This window comes from Orcinus orca, chromosome 3, assembly GCF_937001465.1.
Source record: "Orcinus orca chromosome 3, mOrcOrc1.1, whole genome shotgun sequence".
Taxonomy (NCBI): Eukaryota; Metazoa; Chordata; class Mammalia; order Artiodactyla; family Delphinidae; genus Orcinus; species Orcinus orca.
In genome coordinates, this window is record NC_064561.1 from 6,896,713 (window position 1) to 6,909,021 (window position 12,309).

At 56.0% G+C, this 12,309-nt stretch overlaps 1 protein-coding gene across 1 annotated transcript; it reads right to left on the reverse strand.

The window, feature by feature from the left end:
* Window positions 1–1,568: 1,568 nt before the first annotated feature.
* S1PR2 (sphingosine-1-phosphate receptor 2) lies at window positions 1,569–9,268 on the reverse strand. Its single transcript, XM_004277347.4, has 2 exons — window positions 9,031–9,268; window positions 1,569–4,036 (listed from the first exon to the last, which is right to left on the reverse strand). Exon 2 carries the CDS (start codon window positions 3,992–3,994, stop codon window positions 2,936–2,938), a length of 1,059 nt encoding a protein of 352 aa, XP_004277395.1. The 5' UTR covers window positions 3,995–4,036; window positions 9,031–9,268; the 3' UTR covers window positions 1,569–2,935.
* Between the last annotated feature and the right edge of the window lie 3,041 nt (window positions 9,269–12,309).

A 12,309-nucleotide genomic window follows, 5' to 3' on the forward strand; every position in this document is an offset into this window, starting at 1 on the left:
GGCCAGAGGCCTCACCCAGGGTGTGATATTTGAATACAGACGTGAAGGAGGAGAGAAGAGTCACAAAGATGTCTGCAGGAAGATCATTCCCAACAGAAGGAACAGCAGGTGCTAAGGTCCTTTGGTGGGAACGTGCCAAGTACTATGAAAGATGCTAGAGATGGTGGTGAATAGGATGCAGTCCTATCTGCAAGGTGTTCATATTTTAATTAGGAAAAAAATTAAATAAAAAAGGGACTTCCCTGGCGGTCCAGTGGTTAAGACTCTGTGCTTCCAATGCAGGGGACGCAGGTTCGATCCCTGGTCGGGGAACTAAGATCCCACATGTTGTGTGGTGCGGCCAAAAAAAAAAAGTAAATATTTTAATTAGGGAGAAGTAGACCGATGTGTATTACACCGCCAGGTGGTAAGAAGGTGAGGGGCTAGATAGAGGGAAGAAGGTGGTCAGGGCAGGCTTCTCTGAGGAGATGGCATCCGAGCGGATGCCTGAAGGAGCAGGTGAAGGAAGCATGTGGGTGTTTGCGGGAAATGTATTGACTCTGGCCTGGCCTGTGCTTCTTCCTCCTCCCAATCCCAGCGAGGGCTCAGGTTTACAGAGGTTGTCTTTGAATTGCTGGAGGAAGGGGAATTCCGACGGGGGGTGTGGGTCTCAGCTTCTGGCCACCGTCTGCCCCACTCCTCGCTTCAGCTGGCTGCCCCAGCTTTGCGCTGGTGTTGCTGGGCGGAGCTTCAGGGCCTGGGTTCCCCATCAAAGCTCCAGATCTATCTTCAAAGGAGCCGCTGGGCCCTGTGCCTGTGGGCAAAGGAGGGAGGGTCACTCTGGAGCCGAGCTAGGGACCCACCTCTCAGCTGCATCCCAGCTGGGCATATCCTGGATCCTGCTGTTGCTGGTGGAGGCTGGCAGCCCACACTCCTCACTCCTTCCAGGGCAAAGAGGGGTTTGAGGATCTCTTCTCTGACCCAGTGGTGGAGCTGGCAGGATCTAGAGTCAGCCCGCCCGAGTTCAAATCCAGACAGGCACTGGCCCAACCGGCTGTGTGACCCTGAGCAGCTCACTTAACTTCTCTGAACCCACATCTCCATAAAAGCAGTTTATAGTAACTCCAGCCTCCTGAGGATTCTGTCTTCTGGCCTGGAAAGTGCTTGAGGAGGGTGGGCCATTCCTTTCGGGAACACTGTGCTTTAGAGCGGTATCTGGGCCTTTGTCTCCCAAGACCATCTCTCTAGCTCCCCAGGAGGGATGTGTACTGGGGATGAAGAAGCGGGGGCCCCCACCGCCCACCAGGCTCTCTCTTTGAAGGATAGCATGGAGGTCCTGGGCCTAATTAATCACTGGGAGGGGCCAGATAACTGCCCTAGGGAGAAAGTCAGTGTTGACCCTGTTTTCTCAGAAGCCACTGCAATCCTGCCTCTGGCTGGGCCAGGGCTGGGGGCACCGAGGAAAGGCTGGCAAAGGATGAATTGTCTGAGCAGTAGCCACCCTCCCCTGTCCCATCCACCCCCAGCCACAGGATGCTAATGGGGGAACTGCCACCTTAAGCCTAAAAAGACAACAACCACCAGAAAGAGACATTGAACCGTTTATTGGCCTGGGCCTGGGTCTCAGGCACGAGGGGCATCCGGGGAGCTGTATGAGGGGAGACAAGCCCCCGACTGGCTCCTTGCCCTCCCAGAGATCCCCTCTCCCAGCCTTTGCAGTCATGAGAAATCACTTTGAGGCGTGAAGTTTCCTTCCCCCAGGTGAGCTGCACCCCAGCTCTCAAGCGGGGACATAAGCAAGGAATTACAAAGGAGTCTGTGCGGGGACCAAATCCCTCTTTGGTAGCTTCAACACAGACGTGGGGAGACAAAATAGCATCGATTCTGGGGAAACAGGGTGAGCAGAAGGGATCACAGACATCACACACACACACACACACAGACACTGACAGACACACATAAATATACATTTGTACCGCAATGTCCCTTCCATCTGTCCACAGAATTTAACAAAGTCCTTCTGAAGCGGGCAACAGGAGGACATCCCACAGTTGTCCTCGGCACCCCTACCCCCATGCTCCATTCAATGCAACCTGAAAGGAGGCACAGTGGGCTCAAGGCTGCCCTGCCTTATGAGATCTGGTACCTCGGCTGGGTCTGGAGGTGAGAGAGTTTGGGGGTGGTTGTTTTTTGGGGGTCTGGGGCCCTGTACCAACAGCTCCCCTAGAACTTTCTCCAATTCCACCCTGCCCCACTGGGAGGCCCAGAGCCCTCTTCAGGCCCCCAGACCGGTTTTTCCAGCCCTGGGTGATTCCTCTGTGCCCCGAATAGTGCAATTGGCCAATGAGGTCTGAGAACGGGGGTTAGTTCCCCACCGCCACGTGCTTTCCTGCCATCTCACTCACGAGAGTCAGAAGAAAGGGAAGAAGTTGCCAAAGCGGCAGCTGGTGAAATTTGGGGAAGCTGTGGATTTGAGCCCGGGAACTGTTAGCCAGGGCCGCCCAGAACGGTCAGGGAGGAGGTCTCCAGCCCCTCAGGACAGTGGTTCTAGGGAAGTGGAACCACAAGAGAAGGTGGCAAGGGGGCTAAACTCAGAGAGGGAAGTCAGGCACAGGGCGGACGCTCAGACTGCCCCTGCGCTGTGCTCCTCTCGAGCACCTGCCTGCTGTCACCTGGGCTCTTTCCAGGTCTGCCCCCCACCCGGCCCTCCCCACGATCCAGTTCTGAAGAGGTCACTCCAGCCACCTCGCTGGCCTCCAGGACCCGGCTGCAGTTGTGCCATCCACCTGGTCAGTGCCTCAGTCAGCCAGCCCAGATGTGAAATATCGTCAGCATCACCCAGGTCTGTGGAATGGGGGCATCTTGCTTGGCAGCCCCATGTCTCTGTCCCAGGGCACCCGGTGCCTCTCCACAGAGCCCTCTGCTGTGGTGGGCTGGTTGTCAGCCCACTTGCCCCTCAGACCATCGTGTTGCCCTCCAGATACGTGGGTGATGTGGGCATGTGTGTGCCCCTCTCCAGGGAGCTGGAGCTGCGGAGAGGCAGGAGGCGGTGGCCCGGGGTCCCGTCCCGCCCCCCTTGCACCCCTGCTGCCCGCCGCCAGCACTGCAGCGGCCGTAATACCTCCCGCCTCAGGTCCCGGCTGCGCCATGTGTAGATGACAGGGTTGAGCAGTGAGTTGAGGGTGGCAAAGGCAAAGAAGTAATGGGCCTGGTAGAGGACAGGGCAGGCCCGGACAGGACAGGCATAGTCCAGGAGGAGGATGCTAAAGGCGGGCAGCCAGCAGAAGATGAAGACGCCCAGCACGATGGTGACCGTCTTGAGCAGGGCCAGTGTCTGCGGGCCAGCCACATCGGCCTGGCTGGAGCGGACCACACAGTAGATGCGGATGTACAGGGCTACGATGGCTGACAAGATGACCGAGAAGATGGTCACCACGCAGAGGACGTAGGGCTTGGCGTAGAGCGGCAGGACGGTGGAGCAGGCCTCCAGGTGGCCCAGGCAGTTCCAGCCAAGGATGGGCAGGCCGCCGAGAACCAGCGAGATGAGCCACGAGGCCGCGATGAGCAGCAGCATGCGGCAGCTCTTGTCGCTGCCGTAGAGCTTGACCTTGGCGATGGCCACGTGCCGCTCGATGGCGATGGCCAGGAGGCTGAAGACAGAGGCGGAAAGCGTGATGAAAGCGGAGCCCTCACGGGCGAACCACTGCACGGGTGTCAGCCCCAGTGTGACAGAGCCCGAGAGCAAAGTATTGGCTATGAAGGCCACGCCCGCCAGCAGGTCTGAGGCAGCCAGGTTGCCCAGGAACAGGTACATGGCCGAGTGGAACTTGCTGTTGCGGGCGACCGCGATAAGCACCAGCAGGTTTTCCACCACGATGGCGCAACAGAGGATGACGATGAGGGCTGAGGCCACCTGGCGGGAGGGCGTCTCCGTCGTGTCCAGATTCTCCTTGGTGTAATTATAGTGTTCCTTGACCTTGCTGGGGCTTAGGTACTCCGAGTACACGTTGCCCATGGTGGGGCTTAGTAGCCGGCTGGGGCCATGGGGCTGTCAGAGCTGCAGAGAGAAAAGATAGACAGACGGGTCAGTGCCGTGCCTGCTGCCTGGGCTGACTCTGGACGGCTGTGGTTCAAGTCCCAACTCTGTCACGTGAAGTCAGAATTATCATCATCTCTGCTTTACAAATGGGAAACCGGAGAGCTCAATTCACTTTCCCAAAGCCTCAAAGCTAGTCAGTGGCCAGAGCCTCAGAGATCCACTCCAAAGCCTCTATAACCTCCAGGCTACAGTGTCCTTCAGAGGAACAGAAGCTCCCCCAAAGGGCATGAAAGACACAAAATGGACTTCCGGAAGCCTTACCCACCTACCCGGAGAGGGAGTCTTAGCCAGGACCTGGAGGGATTGTCTCATTTCTTGAAAACACTGGAGCCTCAGGCCTCATGCCGCCTGCCAACCTGGGTCAGTGAGATGCTCTCGCTGATAGCACCATCCACCCACTGCCCTGGATTTCAGGCTGGGTCTAAGCCTAGAGGCCATACGTGTTCCCAAGATAAGGTCTTAGGGAGACACCTGAGGTTTGAGCATCACAGGGGTCACGTCATTTTCAAGGACTCAGACCCTGCAGGCAATCCAAGGTTCAACCCCGCTCCACCTCTGACACGCTGTGGGATATTGTGCCAAGTCACTCAACACTTGACCTCTAAGTCTCAATGGCCTCATCTGTGCAGTGGGGAGAAGAAAGCCCACTTCAGAGGGGTGATGGGAAAATCCTGTTGCACGATACACGAGGCACCCTTAGCATACAGCAGGCACTCAATAACTATTAGCTAATATTATTAGCTTCCCTCTTCCTGCCACACCCACAGCTAGGGACTAGGTGCTCTCCTCCCAATCTTTTGGTAAGGGATGTTGAGTGAGCCAACCAGGCAAGATTCCCAACAGCCTGATCTCATCAGCACCATCTAGCCCTGCCCTGGGACAGAGGGTCCTAGCATGGTGGGCAGGGCGCTGGCACCCCCCTCCCCAGCCAAGATGAAATCCAGATGTGAGGCCCTTGGAACAAACAGGGTTGAGTCCCGGCTCCTCAGTCACATCCGGTGCAGGGAGGCTGGGAGGGGGTGATGGGATGGGGGAGCCACAGGAGACCCGTCTGGGAGGTCCTGGCTGGGAGGATGGGGCAGCTGTGCGAAGCCATGTGAGTGGTGAGGGGGCGTGAAGCCCTGCGGGGAGGGGGGAACGGTATTCGCTTTCATGAAAGCCTGAGTCACCCCTCTCTCAAGGAAAACTGAGCCGTGGGGGGAAGGGGCGGGAAGATGCTCGTGGGCAGAGAGGGTGAGAGGCCGACTCCATGGCCTCCCCCCAGCTTGGTAGTTGGGGAGCGGGGTCTCAGAGGAGCTGGTGCAGTGACTGCCTTTCACGAGGGGCACAGGGGAGCCAGGAGGAAGCTCCAGACCAGCCTTCAGTTCAATGCGGGGGGGCCGTGGGAAGAGATCTCCCCAGGTCCCTGGAAACACGCCTAGCAAGGACCACGTGCACGCCAGGAGTGCCAGGAGCACCGTTCCAGAAAAGGCTGGTTAGGCCGGTTCCCAGTGAGCCTGGGAGTGATGAGGGGCTTCCGGGGTCGTCCAGCCATCTCAGTCCCGGACACCCCCTCAGAGGGGGTGCCCTGGCTCCTGGCCCGATAGAGACAGCTGCTCCCCCTGGGCGAAGGGACATCCGTCCTAGTTTGGGAACAGAGAAGGGCTTGTGCACATCCCCAGGGACTGTCGCCCCGCCCAGATCGCCACACAGAGGCTCCTTGTTCCCCTGCCGGACGAGCCCCGGTCGCCCCGATGCCCTCTGCCCATTGCAGCCGGCTTGGCCCACGTCTGGGCCTTACCAGACCGGCCGTCGGGCCAGAAACAGCCCGCGCCCTGATTGGCTCATTTTCAATTCCAGGGCATTGAGCAATTCGCCTATTGGCCTGAGCTTTCCATCCTCGACATTCGATTGGCCCAGTTGGGGGCGCTCTATGGCTAGCACTACTGATCTGGTCCTTTACAGGCGGTTGGAGCTCACTTCTTTCCAGGACATTATTAAGACTGTGTGGATGTCCCCGGGGAGAGTTTGAACCACGGCCTGACCGCTGGGTCACCCCGACCAGACGCCCCCAGGCTGCCCTGGCCTACTGCCCCTCCTGGGGATCATAATTGAGAATCAAGGACCCATCGCAGGTCTGGGAAGCACACTTGCTGGTGGGCTAGAAGCCCAGGGTGTGTCCCAAGGCCGCCCCCTCCGCCGCCGCTCAGACCCCTCTCTTGTCTGGCAGCCAAGAGAAAGATTTATGGCCGCTTCCTAGGGAAATAAGAAATGGTTTCAGGACTTCCCTGGTGGCGCAGTGGTTAAGAATCCGCCTGCCAATGCAGGGGACACAGGTTTGAGCCCTGGTCCAGGAAGATCCCACATGCCGTGGAGCGACTAAGCCCGTGCGCCACAACTACTGAGCCTGCGCTCTAGAACCCGCGAGCCACAACTACTGAGCCCGTGTGCCACAACTACTGAAGCCCGTGTGCCTAGAGCCCGTGCTCCCCAACAAGAGAAGCCACCGCAATGAGAAGCCTGCGCACCGCAACGAAGAGTAGCCCTGCTCGCCGCAACTAGAGAAAGCCCGCGTGCAGCAACAAAGACCCAACGCAGCCAAAAATTAAATAAATAAATAAATTTATTAAAAAAAAAAGAAAGGAAGAAATGGTTTCAGCCCTCGTACCCCAGGGACTGACCAAAATGTCTGTCTTCTTCCCTGAGGGGAAGATCCTCACTTTGGGCAGCCTCAGGAGGGGTGGTTCATTAGAGAAGGGGAATCTGAGGCCCACAGTGCCTCCGTCTTCTCCACTAGGACCTTGCTTAAGGCAGGTTCATGCTTCCCAGAAAGAGGAAGCAGGGTCTGGAGGTTGGGGCTGGCACAGTCACCCCCAGGCCTTTCCTGCTTCCCCTCCCTGTGTCAGGCTCCCAGGCCTGGCTAACATAGGGCCTGACTCCCTCCCAGAAGACGTCCCTGGGCTCGGTACTGGGGAATGGCCAGGCCTGAAATGGAGCAAGGGGGACAAGTGACAGGGTTTGGAGGGAAGGGAAGCGAGACAGACCAAGACTGTTCAGGGGGAGATTAGGAGAGTAGAAGGCAAGAGGAAGCCTCAGTGGCTTCCAGGAGACCCTCCCCCAAGTTCCATGGAGGCAGACCCTGTGGTTACTGTTCCCCTGGGCACTCACTGGTCCCATGCCCCATGCCCTAGGGCAGCCCCCTAGGCTTGGTTTCCCCTCAGTTGCCCTCTACACTGCCAGTCTCCATGCAGGGAGAGCTTTTAAATTTATAGCTCCAATATGTCACTCCTCAGCTCCAGATTCTTCCATGGCTCCCCACTACCTAAAATGGCCTGGCCCCTGCCCACCTCGCCTCCTCCCACTCTCCCCCAGGGTCAGTCCACTGCAACCACACTGGCCTCTGACGTGTCAGCCGCGTTCTTACCTCAGAGCTTTTGCCTCTGCTGTTTCTCCACCTGACATGGCCTTCCCACAAAGCCCATCTTTCAGGTTTCTGTTTGGCGGCCTCCTCTAACCACCAGGCTATCCTAGCCGCCTTCCCTAGGCCCTTTCTACCTCAGCATCTTTTTATTATATTCACAGCACTTGCCAATTTCAGCAATAACGATTTTATTTCTTGTTTTCTGTCTGTTTCCAGGGTAGAATGTGTGTCAGAGGACAGCAACTAAGTCTGTTTTCACTCCCTGGAATGATGCCTGGCATACAGAAAGCGCTCAGAAAACATGTAGGATGGATGGATGGATGGATGGATGGATGGATGGGTGGGTGGATGACCAAACGAACGAGGCCCCAGTGGGCCCCCGAGGGCGGAGGCTCCTAAACTCAGCCCAGGCCCAAACAACAGCAAGGGAGGCTGGAGACGCCCCTGGTCCGCTGGGAGGCCACCCCCACCAGGCGAAGCCCAGCTGGGCGTCTCCGTGGAGACGGCGCCACGACCCGACCCCGCCCTCGGGCTGCAGTCTCGGCCTCCTTATCTGGCGGTGGAATGCACGGTATCCACACTCGCTGCCTCTGGGGCCGCGCCTCCTCTCTCCCGCGACAGCCACACGCGGGTGACCCACACATCTCCAAGTGGGGGTGGGGGGCTCCTCTGCGTCCAGCCAGGGGCCCAGCCTCGATATTCCCAGAGGACTGGGGAGAGGTGGGGACAGATCCCAACAGCAGCTGCACCGCGAATGCCGCACGCGTGTCGCACCACGCGGGGGACCGTGGGCTCAGCGCGTGGCGCCCGGAGCGTCCGATTAGGGCACAGTCGGGAGAGGGGATGGAAATCCCCGGGTGAGTCAACTCGTGCCAGAGGAGTGGGCGAGGTTCCCACGCTTGGCTGGGCCCGGAACCACGCGGGGTCCGCGCCACGGGTGCCTTCACCCACGCCCCATCCCCGGGTCCCAGGGGAAAGAAGAGACGCCGGAGCCACGCAGTCAGGTTCACTTTCCTTCCAGAACAAAGCCACGACCCCGCGGGGGGACTGGAAGAGCCGAACTACTCGGGGAAACTGAGGCAGAGGACCAGATGTGGAGGAGGTGGGCAACTGCCTTCCTCTGGGGCCCCGCCCCTTGGCCTGGAGGTACTGCGGCGCGCGGAACCTTTCGCCTTCGCCCAGCCGGAGTCAGCAAAGAGGGGAGTCCTCCCCTCCCCCATACACACTCCCCAAACCCCCGGTCCGGGGGCACGCCATCCAGCCTCCCAGTCTCCGGCCGAAAGCGCTCGGATTCCGCCTTCTCCTCGGGGCCAACTTCCTGCCGCTGGAGAAGGCGGGCGCTCAGTCTGGGGGTTCGCGGCTGAGGCAGTGGGGCCTCCTGGGGTCGTGGAGAGGGCGCACGCTGACCACTCTCTCGGTGCAGCAGGAGCACGGGCGGCGCGTGCGCGCCCGCGACGCCCCCGACCCCTGGCCGGCGCCCCTAGCTCCGATCCCGCGACCTCCGGGGACCAGGGCCCGCCCTTTCTGCCTCCCCCTCGCCACGCACGCTCACCTGGCTAGGCCGACCCGGGTCCTTGCCCTGGCCGGAGGGGCTTTGGCGTCTGCGTCCCCGGGACGGCCGCGGCTAGGGCTGGGACTGCCCGCCGGGCTCCTCTGCGTCCCGGGGCTGGGGACCGGGGACGTAGGGGGACCGGGAGAGGCGCCGCCTCGGCCCCCACTTGCCCCGCCCTATCTCCGCCTCCTTTCCGGCGGCAGCAGCAATGAATTCCAGATGTGGCCTGCCCAGCGGGGCGCGCGCGAGGGCGGGCGGGGAGGAGGCGGGCGGGGAGGAGGCGCGCGGGGTCCCTTTGTCCGCACCCCCACCTCCAGCCCTGCCCCTCCCAGCCCCCACCCGTGAGAAGCGGTCGGCGCATGACGTCACGCAGCCCCGTGCTGTCCAGTCGCTCCTGGCCAGGTGACCTCAACCTGAAACGACTGTCTTGGATTGCAGATGTACTCTTGGCCCATCCCTGGGAGCCTGGAATTGGAGGAGCACATGGAATCCCCTTTATTTACTCAGCGAGGAGCCACGAAGCACCTACTAAGTGTCAACACAACAAATAGGCATTAAGTGTCCACTGTGTATTCATCCAACAAATAAGCAAGTTCCTACTATGTGCCAGGCCCTGCCTCAAAGAATGGATTGGTTTTTGCCTTGATAAGGCCCCAGAATTCAGGCGCTGGCCCCTCTGCCCTAGAAGACTGGGAGCACCCAGAAGCTTCCACTGCCTCTGTCAGTCGATTGCTCTCGCTGTGGTTGACCAGCAGGCCCAGGCTGAGTCCTGCCTTTCAAGTTTTGAGGCCCAATCTTGTATCCACTTCTTTTTTTTTTTTTTTTTTTTTGCCGTGGCACGAGGGATCTTAGTTCCCCGACTGGGATGGAAACCGTGCCCGCTGCAATGGAAGCGTGGAGTCTTAACCACTGGACCACCAGGGAAGTCCTATCCAGTTCTTTAGTTTCCCTCTTTTCCTCATTCAGCTTTTCCTGGGCATATCTGGGTGCCTGGCTGCAGAGATGAAGCACACCTTCATTTACTGACGCGTGTGTGTGAAATCAGTGACTAGACAACACGCCCCTCACTCCTTCAACAAATGTTTTTGGTGTACCTGCTGGGCACAGCGGTGAACAGAACAGGAAAAAAAGCCCTTGCCTTCGTGGAACTTATGTTCAGGAGGGTACTATTTGTGAAGATGAATACATAATCTGCTTATATGTTTACTTACTTATATGTTTACTTACCACATACAGTAAGCACCTGCTATGTGCCAGATACCGTACTAAAAGGCTGGAGATAGATCAGGAAACAAAACAGATAAAACTCCCTGTTCCGATGGAGTTGATGTTCTATTGTATGTGCTCAGAATATCCAGAATATTGCAAGAAGAAACTGATACATTTCCTGGGCGAGGAACTGAAAGATAGGGGACAGGGGACAGGAGGGAGGTAGCTTTCACTCTGTGAATGCTTTTGTACCTTTTGACTTTTGTAACATGTGCCCTATTCCAACAATAAATTAAATTGAAAGGTAGACTGCTTGATACCCAGACAGTGCAAGAAAAAGGAGGGAGAGGGTATTATCTATCTTCTCTCTATCTATCTATTTTTTTTTTCTTTTGCGGCACCACGTGGCTTGTGGGATCTTAGTTCCCCAACCAGGGATTGAACCTGGGCCCTCAGCAGTGAAAGCGTGGAGTCCTAACCACTGGACCACCAGGGAATTCCCTATATGTATATGATACTTCAGTAAATAGTGTTGAAAAGCAAAATGACAAAAAAGTGTATCTGCACTGCCATGTTCATTGCAGCATTATTCACAATAGCCAAGGTATGGAACCTAAGTGTCTGTCAACAGATAAATGGATGAAGATGTGAGATAGATATAGATATATAGATATATATATATATATATATATACACACACACACATACACACACACAATGAAATATTATTCAGCCATGAGAAAGGAAGTCCTGTCATTTTCAACAACATGGATGAAACTTGAGGGCCTTATGCTAAGTGAAAAGAGCCAGACAGAGAAAAACAAATACCACATGGTATCACTTTTATGTGGAATTAAAAAAGAAAAAGTCAAACTTCCAGAAACAGAAAGTAGGAAAAGTGGTTGCTGGGGCTGTGGTGGGTGGGGAAATAGGGAGAGATTAGTAAAAGGGTGCAAACTTTCAGTTATAATAAGGTCTGGGGATCTAATTTACAGCATGGTGACTACAGTTGGTAATACTGTATCAAACAATTGGAACTTCTGAGAGAGTAGAACTTAAATGCTCTCACATCCACACTAAAAAGAGAAATATGTGAGGTGAAGGATGTGTTCATTAACTAGATGGGGGGGACTCCTTTCACAATGTATACATATATCCAATCACCTGGATGTACACTTTAAATATCTTACAATTTTACATGCCAGGGATACCTCAGAAAAGCTGAAAATTTACCAAAAAATTGTGGATGCTTAAATCCCAGACAATGCAACCCATTTAAAAAAAAGGGAGAAGTTCAGCACACTCTTCTGTATGCATACTGCACCCCATAAGCAGTGTTGAACAGCAAAACTTTGAAAAAGGGAATTAAAGTTGATCCGTTTATGCCTATTAAAAAGTAAAATGGAGTAGTCTTGATATGAAACTGTGTTCAACATGTTAAGATGAAAAAAGCGCAATGTAAACCAGTTGCTTGCTTGCCTGCCTGCATTTCTGGGTATATTTATAAGGGCTGTATAAATACACACACATTTGCCTGTGGACCTACAGGCCATCTCCAGGAGAAGGGCACAAGACACCGTCACAGCGGTTACCCCCGGTGGGGGGGACGGGGAGGGTGGCAGGGGAACAGGTGAGAGGGGACCAGACTTTTCATGGTGTACCCTGGGGGTGGGGGGGGACTGTTTGAAATTTTTAGCTCATATTACCAATTCAAAAAATTTACAAAGACATGAGAAATCAAACCGAAGGTAACAAATCACCAGACTTCCAATGTAAAATTGTTCCTGTAATAATAATAATAACAAATAGTATCAATAAGATAAATAAACAGTAACATTGCTAATAAACATCTACGCTATTATTCAACGTGTCGCTATGAAATAAATTTATATTAAGAGTAAACATATTGGGGGCTTCCCTGGTGGCGCAGTGGTTGAGAGTCCGCCTGCCGATGCAGGGGACACGGGTTCGTGCCCCGGTCCGGGAGGATCCCACATGCCGCGGAGCGGCTGTGCCCGTGAGCCATGGCCGCTGAGCCTGCGCGTCCGGAGCCTGTGCTCCGCAGCGGGA

Excerpts from the sequence above, each read along its gene's own strand:
- S1PR2 (XM_004277347.4), bottom strand. The coding sequence starts at position 3,994 with ATGGGCAACGTGTACTCGGAGTACCTAAGCCCCAGCAAGGTCAAGGAA.